The sequence below is a fragment of the Rattus norvegicus genome, chromosome 1 (assembly GCF_036323735.1).
Source record: "Rattus norvegicus strain BN/NHsdMcwi chromosome 1, GRCr8, whole genome shotgun sequence".
NCBI classification, from domain to species: domain Eukaryota; kingdom Metazoa; phylum Chordata; class Mammalia; order Rodentia; family Muridae; genus Rattus; species Rattus norvegicus.
In genome coordinates, this window is record NC_086019.1 from 102266048 (window position 1) to 102286442 (window position 20395).

Genomic DNA, 20395 nt, shown 5'->3' on the forward strand with positions numbered 1-20395 from the left:
AGATCAGAGTAAGTTCAAGGCCAGCTTGGTCTACATAGTACTAGAGCATCCAGGGCGAGAATATATTTACCCTGTAGACACCTCAGATTATCCTCGGCTTTAGTCGCATACCCTACATTAGGTCTACTGATTCATTTACAGTGTTGGATGCATTCCCCATTTTATTGGCCTCTCCCCATTTAGCATTAGTGCTAATGTCCACCTAGTTCTACACTGTTTCTATTATGCAACTTGAAAAGGAAACTTTACTTCTCAGTAAGAAGAAAGTTCAATCCTCTGGGGACCATGAGATACCCCCAGTCAGAACATGATGGTTCATCTCATATTTTCACTTTTAGTGTTCCATATGGCTTCACTTTCCTGTTTCCTGATAACCCTTCCTAGTTTTCAGTCTTTGAAAATTTAAAAAAGGTCAGGTGTGGTGGGAAACAACTTTGGTCCCAGCACTCAGAAGTCAGAGGAGGCCATGGGATGTCTTGAGAGTGCAAAGCCAGAATGATCTACATGGCCAATTGTAAACCTGCCAACAGAGTGAGATAATCTGAAACATAAACAAATGAGAACCCTTTAAAGGTCAGGAGAAAATAAAGAGAAAAGGCGAAGAAAAGGAGAGACACTGGTGAAGAGAAGTTGTTATTCTTGAAGATGTCCTGGGTTCCATTCACAGAACCCAGATGAGGACAAAAAAAAAAAAAAAAAAAAAAAAAATCATCTGTAACTCCAATCCCAGGGGGGCCTAAACTTTCTTCTGACCTCCACAGGCAATAGGCATGCATGGGGCGCACAATTGTATATGCAGGCAAAACACATGACATAAATCTAATAAAAATTTAAACGTAATTAGAAATGATACTTTTAGGAGATTACAATGTCATAGCCTCCTAGAAATAGATACAAATGCCCCGGCCATGTGAGGCAGTCTTGGACTTTCAGTGCATCACATTCCTTCTGCCTTGTCTGATTGTAAGGAACTGAGGCACTTTGATGGTGGCCTCCCTGGAGTGTGAATGAGGCTATGGTACTTTCTGAGAGAACAAGAATCACTAAATGAACCATAATAAGTATTGGCAAGATTTACCTCTGTCAGTGGTAGTGCGCATGCACGCCTTACCACAAGTGGGAGGTGTGTAGGCTGTGCTAACCATTACAAAACAACCGGAAGTGACCTAAGGGGACACACCCTCTTGGGGTCGCTAAGGAGTTTGTGGCTAAGACAGCGCGTGTGCTTTGATATGGACCATTGGAATTGTGGGTGTCTGCGGGCGGAGTTTGTGCCGGCTTGGTGAGGTGCGGCGTGAGGTGAGTAGTGGCCTGGCAGGCAGGAAACAGGGCTGTCCTGCCAGAGGTTTGTGCTGACTGAGGGCTGCAGGTGGAGATCAGCCCTGTTTTCATTCTTCTCTTGCGGGATTTTCGCGTCTGTTTTGTCACTTCCCCATGTGTTCTGCTGTAGGATTTCGCCACGTTGTTCGTATTTAGGACACAGTTTGGGCAAGACCCAGTGCCTGGGCGCTGCAGTGTCCGAGCCTGGGACCAATGAATGGTGCTTGCAAAGGCAACCGCGGTGCTTGCGAGGGTGACCGCGCTGTTTTCTGGTCCCTTATTGTTTAAGTAGCTGGTAACTGGCCCGAGAGAGGAGAAACACTTCAAGGAGTAAGAGAAAACGGGAAAATGAGTTTATGTACGTTTGGCCCAAACTAAGGACACAGTATCTATGATCAGCCTAAGCAGCATTAGCAACAGATTGCTTCTATTAAATAGAAGGACCTGTGTGAAAGCCAGGAAATCGGGGTAAGCTATTTAGTATGGTCCCAGTCATCTGGGATATAAGGCTTAGTGTTTGCCCTAGACACCAGGTGTTCTGATTATTTCCCTTCCCTGTGTCATATTTCCTACATGGAGCTGAAAACAGAAAGGGTATTAAAAAAAAAAAAAAAACCTAAACCGAATTCAATTTCTATTTCGAGTTTACCTAACTATTGGGGTCCATTGCAGATGTGTGGCTAGGTCAGTAGTCTGACCTGTTCTTCTGACCTGTGGATGTAGGAAGGGCCGGGGGTTGGTGGAAGGGAACAGAAAGTTGATCTAAAGAGGTTTTAGGTCAGAAGCCTAGGTTTTTGCCTCCAAACAGGCCAGGGCCAGCCTCAACCAGTAAACCTTGTGTAGAGACCAGTGATGTGATGAGGAAGGGCAGAAAGAGGGAGGGAGCTGAGATGTGGATGAGCAGTGTTGGGTTCCCAGTACCCACATTCACACTGTGGCTTTGAGCTGCCAGGAACTGCAGTTCCTAGGAATCCATTGTTCCCATCTGTCCTCCTGGTGTGTACACAAACATATAAAACATCCCTGTAAAGTAAATAAATAAATAAATAAATAAATAAATAAATAAATAATAAAGAATAGGCTGTTAAAAAATTTCTCCCCAGTGAGCTACCTTCTCCAATTAATCCCCTTCCCCCCCACCCCGAGACACACACACACACACACACACACACACACACACACACCCCTTTTGGGAAAAAAAGGAAAGAAAGCCAGAGGATGAGATTCCATACATTGCTCATGTTAAGTAGAAGAATAGTTAAACTGACCCAGTGTCTCCATGTCTGTCTCTGGTGTCCAGATGTGAGGTTAAGCTTAGAAATCAAGAGTTATGTATTAAAGTAGTTTGGCAGGTTGTGGCAGCACACAACTGTCCTGCAACCTTAGCACTCTCCATGCAGAGGCTGGGGGATGACTGCATTGTGGAGACCAGGCTGGGCATGAAGGAGGTTAGAGTCAGCACAGAGTAGGAGTCAGAGCCAAAGAGGACAAGACATACATAATGCTTTTTTTTTTTTACGTTAAATTAAAAGTTGTTGAGGTTTGGTCTTCTGCACTGCGTATTCAAATGCTGATTTCTGTGTGCTGAGATCTCATTAAAGCCCAGACATGGGAATGATCATGAAGTTTGAAGGATCTCCCATATCAATGTGGTATAATTAATGCTCCACAATTAACTCAAATGAGTGTGCAGAGAGCCAGGGGTCCCAGGGAGAAGAGCAGGGAGAAGGAGCTCACCACAAGGCAGGTGAGGGTACAAGAGAAGAAGGGCCATGAGGTCGAGGAAGGAGGAGATTGTTGCTATGGGATCAGGCACGATTCACCAAGGGGGTTCTCCATGGGGACACCCAGGTACACCAAGGAGCCAAGCAGAGACCGAATGCAAGTAACTCAGAGAGTGTGGCTGGGAAGTAGCGAGGAAGCATAGGGGCTTAAAACTTGTGCTCAGTTATTCTGATTAAAAAGTTATTGAATAAATCAATAGGTCTCTGTCTCAAATATTTGGGGGCTAGTCAGGTTAGGAAAACTGTCTCTTAAATCGAATCATAGACAAAGTCTTTGGTGTTGAAACTCACAGTGACAGCCTGGCACGAGGTGTGTGGTGCCTCCTTTGCATGGCCCGAGCAGACTGTTCCCCGAACCTCAGCGAGTACAGCAGTACAGCGTGCGTTCTGCGGGGCGTGGAGTCGGCACCGTAGAGTCAGAGAGGAGAGGACATCATGCTTCTAATAGAGGTGCCATTAAATCTTCAGAGATGTCTTTTTAGTAGCTATTATTTCAAATTCAGTTACCCAAGAAATGACTGTGACCAAGACTCTGAGTTAATATGGGTTTATTTTCCTGCCTTCACTCTGAGTAAGGGGAAGCCTAGCTGTGTTGCAGGAGAGGACGGATGCTCTCATTATAGTCCTGCCGAAATCCCTAAATGCTGGGTCTTTCTTTTTTGCCTACCAAGAGGTTGTTTTGTTTGTTTTTATTTCCTTCCTCCTACTGGGGGCTGCTAACCTTTCCTTTTTGACAGTCTCTTGGGGTGCAAAGCTGGACGTTGGTGTAGGCTTAGTTTGTGTTGGACGTGCTTCCTATGAGACCGTGTTGGAACAGTTTGTCTCTAGGGCCTTTTAAAGTTAAGTTTCCACTTTCATTTCTAACTCAAGGAATTGATTATACTCAGGAACAGTATTGAGCTCTTAAAATTCTATGGGTCTTTATTACTCGTAATAATTTAAAACTTACCAGTTTTCTGCAACTTTGGGATTGATGGGGAAAAGCATGTGTGGTGTCTGAATGATGCACAAAGTCACTTCTCAGTACTGTGCATTGCATTCTTGGTGCAATTGAATTAATGAAGTCCCGTTTTGCAAAGAAGACTCAAACATGAGAGAATATTTATCTTTTAATAGATGTTGAAGTGCCAACAAGGACAGTGATGTTGGCGGATGGAGGTTGGGCAGGTATCTTAACAGCAAAGGCATTTTACAATACTGAGATCTCATGTTTTGGTACAAATTTCGCTTTCTGTTTCTCATGTGTCTCATGTGCTTTTGACAGTGCATTCAGGAGAAGCAATGTTGTTGTGAAAAGGAAACTTGTGAATGAATCTACTCACGAATCTCTCTGCAGTGTTTCAGCATATGATATTTTAGGCTGGGACACGGAAACCCAACAGAATACCTCAGGGGAGGCAATGGTGGAACATTGATTTCCTCCCTCTTGGTCCTAAGCATCTAGATTTTTCAGCCAGATTGAGAAATAGTTTCAGCTGCTGCTAAGCTGCAGATTTCATTAGTTATTCTCAGTAGAAGCATCAATGTTGTTTTATACAAATGCCCCGGGGAAACATAAACCAGGAAAAGTTCTTTGGGTGTCTGACTGATAGCCATGTTCAGGCTCTCTGGAAATGCAGGTCTGCATGTGTAATATATCGCAAGTCAAGTCACCTGCACAGGTCCACATTGTAGTCCTTCCTCTTGCTTACAAATCAGGGTACCTAAATGCCAGAATGGCAAACCCTAGGCTTGGCCTGCCTCTAGGACCTTGTGGGGAATTACATCTACTCTCTTTCAGGGCAAGGGGTGAGCTCATGTGGGATTCCTGCTTTCCAGTCTCTGAGTATAGTAGGAGGTGGGAGTTTGTTCTTGGCTTCAAATCCAGATTATTATCAGGAAGGTGAAATTTTGAGAAGCAGTTTCTTGCAAAGATCTAAGCAGAAGGGTAATGGTAGATGCCCTGTTCTCAGGTAAACATATACTCTCTGTGCATGGGGAGTGGACACAGTGACTGTTCTTACAGGAATGCTGGTTTGCAGAATCCATCACCTTTCCTGTTTCCTCCCTTTTTACAGTGCTTTGTTTTCCTTTTCTCAAATGACTGTCAATGTCAACTCCTGTGAAAAGCATGTTACCTGTTTGCCTTTGTCTGTTTTCCATTTTCTATTCTTCAGGATAAATTCTCCCCAGCATGCATAACCCGCAGTGTTTATAAGCTTTTGATTTTATAAATAAAAACAGCCTACTGATAATGGAATTGCGTCATCATTTATGAATAAGGACCCATTTTTTTTTTTTTGAAAAACACTGTGTTCAGCTTTAATATCATTACAGTGCTCAAGATAAAATCCTTGGAAGCCACAAAGCTACTTAATACTTTTGATTTGTCTTCTAATTTTTTTTCATCTTTATTAACTTGGATATTTCTTATTTACATTTTGACTGTTATTCCCTTTCCTGGTATCCGGGCCAACATCCCCCTAATCCCTCCCATCCCCTTCTCTATGGATGTTCCCCTCCCCATCTTCCCCCCATTACCGCCCTCCCCACAACAATCACATTCACTGGGGGTTCAATATTGGCAGGACCCAGGGCTTCCCCTTCCACTGGTGCTCCTACTAGGCTATTCATTGCTATCTATGAGGTCGGAGCCAAGGGTCAGTCCATGTATAGTCTTTGGGTAGTGGCTTAGTCCCTGGAAGCTCTGGTTGGTTGGCATTGTTGTTCATATGGGGTCTCAAGCCCCTTCAAGCTCTTTCGGTCCTTTCTCTGATTCCTTCAACGGGGGTCCCGTTCTCAGTTCAGTGGTTTAATGATGGCATTCGCCTCTGTATTTGCTGTATTCTGGCTGTGTCTCTCAGGAGAGATCTACACCCAGTTCCTGTTGGCCTGCACTTCTTTGCTTCATCCATCTTTTTTTTTTTCCTTGTCAAGGTTTGTTTATTGAGAGGAATGTGCAGCATTTAAAGCTCTGAAGCAGGAATTGAAGCTTAGGGCAGGGGGAGTACTGGGAAGTGCCCAAGGGATTAAGGTGAATCATTAAACTGCAAGATATTCTTCTTAGACAATGAGGCAACAGTCTTCCAGGGACAAGTTCTTTGAAAAGGTCAAGCCCTTCTCAGGAATCTGCTCAGGGCAAGGCTCTAGCTTTGCTTAGTTCGGACGTCCGGTCCCCGACATCACCGCCTTTCTTAAACTATCAGTGGGAGGAAGATCTGGGGTACGTGCCTCCACAACCAGCACCTGGTCGGTGAAGCCCCGTGTCTTAGGCTACACAGGTTGCCCCCACGTCTGGCGCTCTCACTTAAGTTCCATTATTTCCGCCAGGGTGGAAGTAGTGGTCTGAGGTAGATCAGATCTGCCTCACAGAGTGCCCAGCTCAGCTATGGTGAGCCACTCTTGCAGTTAGGACTCCACCCCATTGGCTAGGAACGATCTTCTGCTTTAACACACCGTTCTGGGCTATATGTGTGTGTTTTGTGAGAGTGGGCAACCCAGATCATGGACCCATGCTAATTCCATCGTAGGGTCACTTCACAGCAGTGAGGTGTGTGCCTGGTATGTGGCACCATAATATTCCCGTCATTGACACTTCCACCAGCGACTGATTTTCCAGCCTGAGTTATGGCTGTATTTAGGGCGGCCAAGTTGAGGCCAGCTGTGGGCGACCAAAGGGGAGTATCACACTCCCCGGTTGTCTCAGCCTCCTCACAATGGAGGCGGTGGTAATGGACTTCGACCTGCTTGGTAGCTAAATCCACCTGGGCCTTGATAAAATCAGTTAACTTTCCAAGCACCCATGGACCAAAGGAGATGAGCAGCAGGAGTCCTATAAACGGACCCAGGATACTGGGTAGAAGAGTGGTGAGCGGGGGAGAGCAGAAAACCAATTTTTATACCAGGCTTCACTCTTTTTTCTTTCTCTTTGTCTCTTTTGTAAACTTTAACTTTTTGTAGGCCATTTTCTACTAATCCTGTCTTATCAGCATAAAAGCAACACTCCTCCTTGAGGGCTGCACAGAGCCCTCCCTTTGGAGAAAGAGAAGATCTAATCCCCTTCTATTTTGTAGAACAACCTCAGCCAAGGAAGCGACTGAATCTTTAAGATAGGTTATTCCTTGTTGAAGCTCACTGATGTCCCTGTCTATGGCAACACTGAGCTGATGATAACTCTGTTGGGAGGTGATCAGGGAGGCAACCCCGGTTCCTGTCCCCACAGCTGACAGACCTAGGAGTACTGCCAGAGTCACAGCGGTGATGGGTTCTCTCTTCCTACGCGTGGAGGTGCCTCCTTCCCAGAACTGCAGGAACTTAGAGGAGTCATGAGCAGTTAATCATGGAAAAAGGAGGACAAGGACACAATAATCTTTTTCTGTCAAAAAGGTAGATGTTACCACAAAAGGTGTTAAGGCTGCCGAGCAGGCAAAATGAGTGCCCTTAGGGGCAGCAGTGTAGTTGGTCTGTGTGGTAACCACCACTGTCTTATTGCAAGTAAGTGTCAGGGGGGAGGGCGGAATCATATGGGGTCCTAATAGACAGAGGCCAATTCCAGCGACCTGTGAGAGCGTTATTGTTGGTTCAGAATTTGCTGACCAGCGTAGGGAATGGGTCTCATTAGTAAAGGTGATGTTCCCGAAGGTTGCTAGTCCCTCGTAAAAGGGAGGGGAGGAGTGATAACAGATCCAGCAATCATCTAGGGCTATAGTAGAATTAATATTGGCAAGGACTGGTAAGGAGCTATTAAGCATTTCTATGAGCAAATTAACAGTAGAGGGGGGCCCATCAGGGAATGGGGGTTGATAAAGGGTGGAAATGATGAATTCTTGGGTTGAGGTGTAGCCTGCAGAGAATCTCTCGAATGTGACCCAACCTTGGGTGCAGGGTGTAAGTTAGTATTGGGCCCTATGGTGGTGGTGTTTGTGGCCGGGTTTTAAGCAATTTAATTTTTAGGGTGAGGCCAAAGTCTCTGTATTGTTTATATAAGCGAAGTCCCCACTCGAAACCTCGCTGTTCCCAATTTACCTTTTTCCCTGTTTCTGTAAAAGAGATCTGGATAGAATTACACCACCCGTTCAGGTCCGAGTCAGCGGAGCGTATGCTATTAAGGGGTTGTCGGCCTGGACTGGTGACCCGGGCATTGGGGAATTTTCTTTTAGCTGTGATATAATCCCAGGAAGAGCTGGGTTTCCAGTACGTGTCTCTAGTGGTCTCACGGCCCCAGGAGGCACAGTAGAAATCAGTTTCATACCCACAGCCTCTGGCCTTTGTACGATCTCTGTGGTTAGCAGGGCATAAATAAATTCCCCCAGTTTGAAGGGCCAATGTGGCTCTTCTGAGTGTATTACTGCAACCCGGGTCAATACTGGGGTCTGCCAGCTCAGGGGCTTTTTCTTGGGGGGGCAAAGATGTCAGGTGTGCCCCAATCAAGGTGAGCTCCTAGGGCTAATTTGCAAAGATCTACCTCAAGACTGGGCCAGGAAACTCGTGCAGCGGTGGTGGAGTTGGCAGACACCACATCTCCGGCGCCATTAAGAATCACCCAGGTAGAAGGGGCTCGAGACCCCATATGTACAACAGTGCCAAGCAACCAGAGCTTCCAGGGACTAAGCCACTACCTAAAGACTATACATGGACTGACCCTGGACTCTGACCTCATAGGTAGCAATGAATATCCTAGTAAGAGCACCAGTGGAAGGGGAATCCCTGGGTCCTGCTAAGACTGAACCCCCAGTGAACTAGATTGTTGGGGGGAGGGCAGCAATGGGGGGAGGATGGGGAGGGGAACACCCATAAAGAAGGGAAGGGGGAGGGATTAGGGAGATATTTGCCCGGAAACTGGGAAAGGGAATAACACTCGAAATGTATATAAGAAATACTCAAGTTAATAAAAAAAAAAAAAAAGAATCACCCAGGTATAGTTGAAGATCTGGTGAGGCGATGCAGCAAGGGCAGACATGATGATGCTTCCAGGGATCCAGATGTAGGGGAACATGGTCAGCATGGTCTGTAATTAAGCATAGTTAGACTTTTCCTCAGGGTTGTCCCTGGTTGGGTTAAAGGTCTTAACAAGGTGCTTGGGTAGCCAATGTGCGCCCCCAGTCTTTGAATCATAAATGCAGGCTGATCCACGTCCCCAAATGAGGACCGGATCAGGGCCATACCATTGGGATGTTAACGGGTCCCTCCATAGGACTCGTGCATAATCATAAGAATTATGGGGGTGCCACAGGCGGTCTGCTGCAGTTTTTCCATCCTTGTCCATGACCAGGTAGTTAAGGACAAAGAGGGCATGATTTATTAAATTTTTGTGATTACTGGGGAGGGGGAATAATATTCCCCCATTTGACTGTAATTCGTGGATCATATTTTTAAAGGTTTGATGAGCTCTTTCAACTATACCCTGTCCCTGAGGATTATAAGGAATGCCCGTGATATGTTTAATGCCAAATTGGGAGCAAAAGTTTTTAAAACTAGAGCTAATATATCCGGGTCCATTATCTGTTTTAATAATTTTAGGTTGTGGGAGCACCACCAAGCAGGCCAGAACATGGCTGATAACGTGATTGGTGGCCTCTCCTGCCTGCAGGGATGCAAAAAGAAAATCACTAAAGGTATCTATAGTAACATGAACATATTTTAACTTTCTAAAGGAGGATATGGGTAACATCCATCTGCCAAAGCTCTCTGGGGACCAATCCACAGGGGTTGACCCCCAGATGAGGGTCAGATAGCAAGGTTGCACAGCCTTTGCAATTACAAACTATCTGGCGGGCCTGTTCTCGGGTGATCTTATACTTAAGCCTAAGGCTGCGTGCATTAAGATGGTGTAGATCATGTGCCTGTTGGGCCAGGGTCAAAGGGGTTATAGGAGCCTCCTGGGCCAAGGGTACAAGTTGGGTGATGCGATCTATGGCATCGTTGCCCTCGGCCAGGGGGCCCGGCAGGCCTGAATGTGCTCGGACATGTCCCACATAAAAGGGGTGAGAGCAGCATTGGTGGTGGGCCGAATATAAGGTACCATCTCCAGGAAGGGAATGGAAAAAGCAAGATAAGAGCTATCTGTGTACAAGTTAAAGGGTGATCTGGGTAGGGTCTCAAATACTGCAAGGACAGCTCGGAGCTTTACCAACTGTGCGGAGTCCAAGGGAGCGGATATTTGATGTACCTTGCCATTAATGGAAAAGGCGGCATGGCCATTAGAGGAACCGTCGGTAAAAACAAGATGGACCCCAGGCAGGGGGCGAGTGCGATAACTTTTGGGAAAATAATAGGAACAGAAAGCTTACCAGAAAACTGAATTAATCTATCTGGAGGATAATGATTATCTATCTTACCCTGAAAGGCAACACAGCTGATTGCCCATTCGTCCATGTGTTGACCAAGCCAGGAGGCCTGAGATGGGCTATAGGGAAGAATCATGACATCTGGATCTTTACCAAACAATTTATGTGACTGTTCTCTCCCAAGACGTATAATCTGTGCCACCAATAAGAGGTAGTTCGGCAGGACCTTGTTAAGAGAGGCAGGCAAATGTATCAAATAGAGAGGACATTCTTGCCAGAGAACTGCAGTAGGGGGAAGGGGTGTGGAGAGGACTATAAAAAGTAATGGATGATGGGGAGAAAAATAAGCAATTTTTTGGTTAGCAATAGCCAAGGAGAGGGCCTCAGAGGCCTCAGGCCTAAGGCAATGAGGTGAGGTGGGATCAGAGTTGCCTCGGAGGATATCAAAAAGGGGCTTAAGCTGTCCGGTGGTGAACTTTAAGTAAGGGCAAAGCCAATTAATGTCGCCCAATGGCTGATCCCTTGCAAATTCGTGAGTGAAGGCTGAAGAGGCCAAGATGAGGGCCAGTGATTTTTAGATATGACAATAGCATCAGCCCCAGTATCAACAATGCCGGGAAACCATCGGTTGTCTAGTTTAAGTTTAAGAGCAGGCCTTTCATGGGTAATTGTCTGGACCCAAAAGGCATCCGAAGAGCCAGGTTGGGTAGCACCATGGCAGTCCTGGAGAGACGGGTAGCGCCGGTCTGATGGCAGGGGGAGAGCCTGGGCAATCCTTTGTCCCTCCTTTAAGGTCATAGGGCCAGAGGTAGCGATAGCCAGTACCCGCATTTCTCCGGTGACCACCGTGGGGTGTATGATGACCCCCTGTAGGGCAGACGAGGCTTGTCCCATGATCAGGAAAAGGTATTAGGAGGCGGGGGGCCAAACATTCTGGTGGGAACAATTTGTGTGCTGTCTTCAGGCCTCGATATTGTATCGGCGGCGGCACACAAGTCCACTCCTGTGCTTCCTGAGGTAGCTCTGAGGAAGGGAGGGGAGTGTTTGGCCCTGGGGCAGGTATCTGAGAGGCCATGGAGGTGAGCTGGAAGTGAATGGTTCTCGGGGGCCCCTGAGGAGGGCCCCTCCACCCGTTTCCCTGAAGGGGTGGGAGGGGATTACCGGAAATGTCCGTTTTGGAGTGACATAGATTAGCCCAATGTTTTCCTCTCTTACAGCGAGGGCATTGTGTGGCCGGCAGGGGACCAGGGAGGTGGAGAGCCAGTATCTTATCCAAAGAGTCTCTCATTCTTTGGTCTGCCCTCTGAATCAAGGCATTGTCTAGCAAAATGTCCTGGCTGACCACATTTAAAACAGTTTTTATGGGAGGTTGGGCCTTTAGCTACTTGGAGAGCTGCTCCGATAGCCAAATTGATGCCTGGGTGACCTTATTCGAAACCATATCAACAGCGGCACAAAGCCTGACCAAATCATGAAGCACTTTATTTTTTGTTTGTCCCTTAAGGATGGACTTGCAAGCCGAATTAGCATTTTCATAAGCAATTTGTTTAAGGAAATTATTGTCCTCTTCTCCGGGACCCAAAACCCTTTCTGCAACCTCCTGCAATCTAGCAACAAATTCACTAAACGGTTCTTGAGGACCCTGGATGACTTTAGTAAGGGGAGTTGTAAGGGTCTCTTTGAAGGGGACAGCCTTCCAGGCCCCCAGGGCGGCCTCTTTAACTAGAGCCAAGAGGCCTATAGGTACCCTGAGCTGACGACCCTCTGACACGTATTTTCCTTGTCCAGTAAGTTTGTCAAAGGTCCTAGCTGCCTCTGGGGCCCGGGGATCTTTCTGATTCCTTCCCGCTCGAGTCTGGTAGTGGTTGAAAAAGTCAGCTTTCCATGACAAAAACTGTTTGCAAGAGAGAACTGCCTGAGTTGCTCTGAACCATTCTCCCGGGTGAGGTATCCGCCTCCTGAGAGGGCTTCAAGCATGGATTGTGTAAAACAGGCATTAGGGCCATAGGTCCTAACAGCATTATTAAGTTCCCTAAGGGGCTTAAATTTGAGTCTTTTAAATTCTACCATTTCCTGTGACAGATCTCGTGGTTCCTCACTACCCTTTTTTTTCTACTTCTTCTTCTCCCTCACCCCTGGCTTTTTCTTCCCTCCTCTCTATCACTTCTCAATTCTTCATCAGATGACTGGGTTTCTCTGGCCCATTGCCTAGTAATGACGGGAAGACCAGTACCTTGGAGTTCACTGAATTGTGTCTGGCCCGTTGACCAGAAGTCTTAATAGGCCGGGGTTGGGGATAGGAAAAGACAGTATCGGCAACGGTTTTCTGCAGGGAGAAGAGCTCTGAGTTGAGTTTGGCAAACTCCTTCTGTAGTGATAGAACGTCTCTCAGAGCGACAACCTGTTTAGTCAAATCATCTTTGGCTTTTAGCAAAAGGTCAACAGGGACTGAAGGGACAGGGAGAGCCGGGGCACAAAAGGTTGGGGGCAAGGGGGTGGTGCCTTGGCCGAGACTAGAGGAGGCCAGTCAGGGTTGCGATAGCGAGCGGCCTCTTCTTCAAGATTGCTTTCCTCACAGGGTGTCAATTTATTGGGAGGAAAGGAAGGCTTTTGTAGCACTGGGAAGGCAAGCCCCGGGGTGTCTTCCCTTTCCGGCAGGGGTGGGTAAATGGCCATTGATGCCCCGGGAGGACCCAAAGTTGGAATATCTGTGGTGACCAAGGGGCAAGGGGAGCCTTCTCTATTCTTTATCTCTGTCTCTTCTCGGGGATTAACGGAGGAAAGGGAACCCTGCCGTGAAAGGGGTTTGATAAAGTCCTCTGCTAAAGAGATAATCTTTCCCTTCTCTCCAGAGGAGGACTTAAGTATGTCTCTAATGAGTGTCCAATAACTAAGGGTCTGGATAGGAATTGCCTCAGATCCTTTTTCTTTTAACAGATCATTTAAACATCTACCAAGCTTTTCCCAGCTATAGGGGCTAATATCTGGTCCTTCAATAATGAACCAAGGACAAACTTCAGATATAAAGATACAAAATTTAACAAGATCCTTTTTCTTAACTCTAACTCCCCTTTCCCTGAGGGAAGCCTTCAAGTCGTTAACAAAGACCGCTTCCTTAGAGAGCTTTTGGCCCATTCCTAATGAGACAGAAGTCCTTCTTACATGTTCACGACTGTCTCTCATGAGTGGCAAGAGCGCATGATCTATGAGCGGCCACGGTGCGTTCACTTCCGACTCGAGTCAGTCCACGGTGTCCGTCCGTTTGGTTCCCCGGCCGGGGTCACACAATCGCCTTCTGTCCGGAGAGGATCTGTGCCTCGGGTCCCTGTTCGGGCGCCACAGGGGCTTCGTAATTTACAGGAACCGAGGGGGATCCAAACCTGAGGAGGAATGGGTGAGAAAGAGGAGCGAGACCAAGCAGTGTCCTTGTCAAGGTCTCTGCTTCATCCATCTTATCTAGTTTGCTGGCTGTATATGTATGGGCCTCCCAGATACATAAGCTGAACATGGCACGAGAAGACACAATAGGACGAGGCAGAAGCCTTCATATCAAAGCTGGATGAGGCAACTCAGTAGTAGGAAAAGAGTCCAACAGCAGGCAAAAGATTCAGATTCCCACCCCCTATACACATATAATACACGCCTACTGTTAGGAGTCCCACAAGAGCACCAGGCTAAGCAACCATACATATATGCAGAGAACCTAGCGTAGACCTGTGCACGATCCACAATTGCCTCTTTAGTCCCTGTGAGCCCTTATAGGCCCAGGTTAGTTGATTCTGTGGACCAGCTTTCCTGTTGTCCTCAACACCTTTGGCTTTGATAATTCTTTCTCCCCGTCTTCCACAGAGTTCCCTCAGTACTGCCTAATGTTTGGCTTTGAGTGTTTGCCTCTGCAAATATCAGCTGTTGGAGGAAACCTCTTTGATGAAATTTGAGCTAGTCACTGTTCTAGGAGTATAGCAGAGTATTATTAATAATCATTTCATTGATTTTGATTTTCTTTTTCCAGTCATGTTTGGTTCTAGCCTAGGTCTCTGGGCTCTCCACTGCCCAGTTCCTAGCTATCCAGGAACTGTCACGGCTTCTTCTTGTGGCATGAACCTCAAGATAATTCAGTCGATGGCCACTCCCACAAGTTTAGTGTCTGCATTGCCCCTGCACATCTTGCAGGCAGGAAAGACTGCATGTTGGACAGATTGTGGGTTGAAACCTTTGTGACTGGATTGGTGTCCCAGTCCCACCACTGGTAGCCTTGCTTGGTTGTAGAAGACAGTTTGTTAGTGCTCCATATGCCCCATTACTATGGGATTTCACTAGGGTTACTCCCATAAATTCTAGGGAATTTTCATAGCATTAGGCTTCCCCAAGTAGTAGTCTCCATGTACTCTCTCCCTCCATCACTCTCCCCACACCTCTTGTTCTCATCCCACCCACCCCTAGTTCACCTTCAAAATCTATTCTATTTCATTTTCCCGAGGAAATACAGAGAGGTCTCAGGCATTAAAAGGTTAGGATCACAACCAAAATATCCTTGACCCATTTTTTATTTCAATAGGGAGTTGTTCAGTTTTCATGGGTTAGTAAGTTTTCTGTTTCTGTTATTCTCTTTCTTTTCCAACTTTAATCCCTAGCGGTGTGATAGGACGCAGGAGTACTTCAGTTTTCTTGTATTCTAAAGACTTACTTTGTACCCAAGTATGTTGTGGTTTGCCCTGAAGTTATCTGTATTTTGATGCTAATTCCACTGCCCCAAGGACAGCTGCCTAGTCAAGGACTCAGAACTCAGGTGACTTCACCAGAACCACCTCTCCATTGAATTTGTAAAGTACTGGTGAGGGGCAGGTACAGGATAGAAGGAGGTCTGTCATTGGAGGAGAAGGAAGGATGGGTGGGAAATAAGTTTGAAGGAAGATGAGGAGACAGAGAGAAAGGAGAGACCAGAGGGAGAGGGGGCGGAGAAGTCGTGGCAGGACAAGATGTCAGGTGATGTTAGGATTCTGCTCTGTGTATTTACAGGTTGTTATTAATGTTCTCAAGGGATGGATGGTACTGGGCTTTGTATATTTAAGTGGGCAATTATATCTTATCAATTGGGTCAAAGATTATTGTGTTGTGTGTTCTTTTATGTGAAGGTTTGAGTGTAGGAAAGTGCGCGGCTGGGGTGTTTCCGCCAAGATATCTAGCAGATCTTGGGGCACCGAGGTGCGGACCTAGTGGGGTAAAAGACAACAAATACTCTTTTATTTTTATATTTTACAACAACACAAGTATGTGGTTAATTTTGGAGAAAGTTCAGTAAAATACCAAGAAGTTATATTCTTTTTTTTTTTTTTTTTGTTTGGGTAAAATGTGCAGTAAATGTGAGTTATGCCCATTTAGTTTATACAATCAACTAATAGCTCAAGTATTTCTCTTTTGACTGGATGCCTCTTTCCACTTTCTGGTTTTTAGAGACCCTGTTGAGAAGTTGGGTATAATTTTAATAGGTCTGTCTTTATATGTTATTTGGTCTTTTTTGCTTGTAGTTTCTTATATTCTTTCTTTGTTTTGTATGTTTAGTGTTTGATTACTATGTGATAAGTTTATGTTTTTCCTGGTGCAATCTACTCTTCTTGTAATAATGTAGGTATCTCCTTTAGGCTAGGAAACTTTGCTTCTGTGATTTTGTTAATGTGTAGCAATGAACATGTATGTGCAGGTATATCTGTGTCAACAAAGCGGTATACCATGTGACATACTATGACACACTATAATTTCCACAATGAGATATTTTTGTTTCCTTTTGGTATTTTTCCTTTGTATTTGCTTTTGGATGTGAGGTTGCAAGGGAAGAGGGTATATTTGAATGAACAGAGAAATGAGTAGGATTGGGATACTTGATGTAAAATTTACAAAGAATCAATAAAACGTTTAAAAAATATTTTTTGGGACTTTGAACTGGGATTCTTCTCTTTTCTCTATTATTCTTGGGTTGGTCTTTTCATAGTGTCCCACATATCCTGGATATTTTTGGGTCAGCAATACCATTTGCTTTGACTCATGGGTCCATTTGTTCTATAGTATCTTCAGTGCCTGAGATTCTCTCTTCCATCTCTTGTATTCTGTTGGAGAAGGTTGCCTTTGTAGTTTCTGTTTGCATTCTTAATGTTTCCCTTTCCAGAATTCACTTAGTTTTTGTTTTTTTTATTGATTCTGTTTTCAGTTTTGAACACTTTTATTTGTTTTCTTCAACTGTTCCCAGCCATCCACCAGGATTTGATTAAGGGATAATGTTAAACATGAGATTATTTGCCAGAGAAACCCAGTTCTACCATTTTGAGCCAAATTTGAAGATTTATTAAATGCTGACCAAGGTGGACTTTGGTCAGGGCCACTCCCTTTATTACCCTGCTGAATGCCCCAAGACACCTGTAGTCAGGGCTTTTATGGACAAAACCATTTGCCCACCATTTTTTCCAATGAGACTGTTAATTTTTAACAACTACAACTCCCAGCATTCCATGATGTTACTTGGTCCTTGAGTGGGTGGGGCTTGCAGGTTAATTTTGGGCATTAGAATTTATTCCCTTCCTCCAATTGTTTGCTTGTGTTTCCCTGCATTTCTTTAAGGGGTTTATTCATTTTCTCTTTAAGGAGCTCTATTATATTCTTGTAATTGGCTCTAAGATCTTTTTCTTTTGCTTCAGCTATGTTGGAATAGTCAGGGCCTATTGTGGTAGATCTCTGTGATTTTATGGGGTCTGATTAGATAGATCCAGCACAACTCAAAACACCAGGTCGATGCACATGACAATTTATTGAAATCACGCTACTACGGATTCATAATATGCAGAACAGACCAGAAGCTGCATTGGGACTTTAAGCCAGAATGTTACAGAGCTTTTAAGTTTGAAAACCACTAACATCTTCATCAAATTTCAGTCCACCAATCAGGTTTTAGATATAGGGGACCTTGTTAGGAACATATCTTTGTGCTACACCATGTTTCTGTTGTTTGTTTTATTCAACTGTGGCAAGGCGATTTGCCTAGCATTCGTGTCCCAACTTGCCACCCAGGATGTCAGTCATCCACATACATTTGTAGTCCTGCCAAGCAGGAAGTCAGTTACCTAGGGAGGTCTTGGGAGCTTAAACATTATTTCACCTATATTTAAAAATGGAAGTTTTATTCTAAATGGTTTCTGTTTGATTCCTTTTACAAGCTTTGGTTGAGACATATTGCCCTGGCTGTTATTGATTGTGTTTTGGTGCTAGCATCTGCTTTGGGGGATTATGGGTCAAGGTGTTTGTTTTTGTTACGAGGGTGTTTTGTTTCTTGGTTTCTGTCTCTTTTCTGGATTTTCAGAGATTGGCTTGCTCAGCTGGTATGTTCTTCATGAGTGATTATTTTTGTTGGAGGCTGGAGGAAGAGGAGTGAGGGGACAATGGCTAGGGGTGACCCTGAGGATTGGGTTTGGAGAAACAGGATGGAGAAAGTTTATGGTCAGCCTTCCTGGTCATGTGGCATGAATGTCTTATGGTTGAGCAGGGCGTGTTAGCTGTTAGCTTAAGTTTAGTCCTGGGGTACACTGCAGAGGGAAGAGGAAGGCCAGGGGGTGTGGCAAGTGATATTCTTTCCATGTTCTGATATTTTATCTCCTTTCTTTCTTCAGAGGCTTGAAGGCCTTGTGATACAGGTCTTTCAGTTGCTTGGTTAGAGTTACACAAAGATATTTTGTATTATTTTTGGCTATTGTAAAGGGTGTTGTTTCCCTGACTTCTTTCTTAGTTCTTTTATTGTTTGTATCCAGGAGGGCTACTGAGTTTTTTAATTAATTTTGTATCCAGCTACTTTACTGAGAGTGTTTATCACTGTAGGAATTCTCTGGAATAATTTTTGGAGTCACTCATGTATAGGATGATAACATAGATGAGTAGTGATACTTTGATTTCTTCCTTTCCAATTTGTTTTCCCTTAATCTTCTTTAGTTGTCTTGCTGCTCTAGCTACAGCTTCAAGTACTATGTTGGACAAATAGCAAGAGAGTGAGCAGCCATGTCTTGTCTTTCAAAGGCTTGTACTCCACAAAATTGGAAAATCTAAATGAAACAAGTGATTTTCTAGATAGATAACACTTACCAAAGTTACATCAAGATTGAGGAAACTGAACAGTACTCAGAAACTCCTAAGAAAATAAAAGTAACCATCAAAAGACTTCAAACCAAAAAAAGCCCAGGGCCAGTTGGTTTTAGTGCAGAATTCTACGAAAATTTTTATGAACAAGTAGTACCTATTCTCTTCAAACTATTCCACAAATAGAAACAGAAGGAGCATGGCCACACTCATACTGTGAGGCCAGAGTAACACTGATACACAAACCACACAAAGACTCCACAAGGAAAGGAAACTGCAGACCAATTTTCCTTATTAACATTGATGCAAAAATATTCAATAAAATACTCACAAACCCAATTCAAGAATACATCAATAATATCACCCACCATGATCAAGCAGGCTTCTAGTTCCAAGGCATCTAGGTTGCATTGCCAGTGTGAGAAATACTTTTAGCTGTTCTAGTGTGTGCTCTCCACCAGAGAAGTCTATTGTGGCACAGGTTAAACCAATAGAAAGCCTTTATTAGCCATCTGATGACTCTAACTGGGTGTTTGGAATCCAAGTGTATTCCTGACCCTTTTTCAGGGTGAGTTTCTAAGCCCAAAACCACATTCTTTGTCGACATCTCAGTTAGCAAAAACAGTTAAACAGAAGCAGAACTCACTACACAAGTCAAAAATGAAAGATGCATTTAGTCTTTCCCTGCACTAAGGACTTTGATGGATTAGGTCTTTGACTTTGTTTTTGGCAGGTGGTGCTGTGTTGTGTTGTGTTTAATGCCTGCATAGTGCTTCCACTGTGGCATCAGTTGTTAAGAGGCCATTATATGGCTAGCCTACATATTCTAGCCATTTTCCCAAATAGAGAAATTGGTTTTGTTTTACTTAAGCATCTCAGACAAATAGAAAATGAGAAAAGGGTCTCTAGGGTTTCTGATGTGTGCTCTGCCTCCATTTTAAAAGCCGACAAGCCTGTGTTAAATGTGGTCATGCAGCCACCTTTCCAGGTATAGAGAAACATCCATTGCATGGTGGAAGAAGCGGCTACCTCAGTGTAGCAAAGGAGAAACTTAAATTTTATCTCTCTGAAGGCACTCATGGTTTCTGAGTGTCTCCTGTGGCACAGGGTATCAAGGGAAGTCATTTTCAGTTTCTGCTTTCCAGACTGCGGGTGTGGCAGCAGGGAGGTAGAAGTGCTACCACCATTAAATACAGAGTAGCATCAGGAATGTGAAATATTAAGATGATCTTCGTAAGAGTGTCCACTGTTGATTGTAAACTACATTGTGCCTAGAGGCCCCAAAGCCCTGGAAAGGCAAACTAAATATGTCCTTTAGACCAGTAACAATGGGGCCAGCCTATGGAAGACCAGGTGTGCCCCCATGTAGAGAAGTTCATGAAGTAGAAATTACTAACCCTTTTCTCCTTAATCCTTATAGATTCTAAACAGATGTTTCAAGTGGCTGTGCCCTGACCCATGTCTGAGCTTGTCCACACTTCCATCCTGATGTCCTTATGTGGGTGAAGAGGATCCCAACCTGGAGCCTGGATCCAACACTGAAAGGCCCATAACTTCTGGTCCTCACCATCTCTCCAGCAGTGAAGGTCCCCAATGTCATCCTGTGGATCCAGCACACCCAGCTGAAGGAGGCTCCAAGAGATAACAGAAATGGGTCGTCACCAGGTCCTCCAACTCCCTAAAGATAGGACTAACACGGGCCCTATAATTATGGTTGACCTCTTTTGTCTTTTTCATTATTCTGATAATTCTCTGTATTAACCCTTTTTTTCACCTGTGGGCAGCCACTTGTTTTTCCATCTCTTCTCTCTCACTCTTTATTTCTCTCCAGGAAGGCATGACCTGAAATATTTACAAACTTCCTGATATCAGAGGTGAATGTAGGTACTAACTGCTACAGAGAAGGATGTG

At 44.8% G+C, this 20395-nt stretch overlaps 1 protein-coding gene across 1 annotated transcript in view; it reads left to right on the forward strand.

Annotated features, from left to right (window-relative positions):
* Positions 1–1146: 1146 nt before the first annotated feature.
* Positions 1147–20395, forward strand: part of Zfp141 (zinc finger protein 141) — a 33718-nt gene continuing 14469 nt past the window's right edge. Inside the window, exons 1-2 of the mRNA NM_001408793.1 lie at positions 1147–1299; positions 19905–20149. Of these exons, the coding sequence (NP_001395722.1) occupies positions 20135–20149 (15 nt within the window). The 5' untranslated portion in view covers positions 1147–1299; positions 19905–20134. The remainder of the gene's footprint in view (positions 1300–19904; positions 20150–20395) is intronic.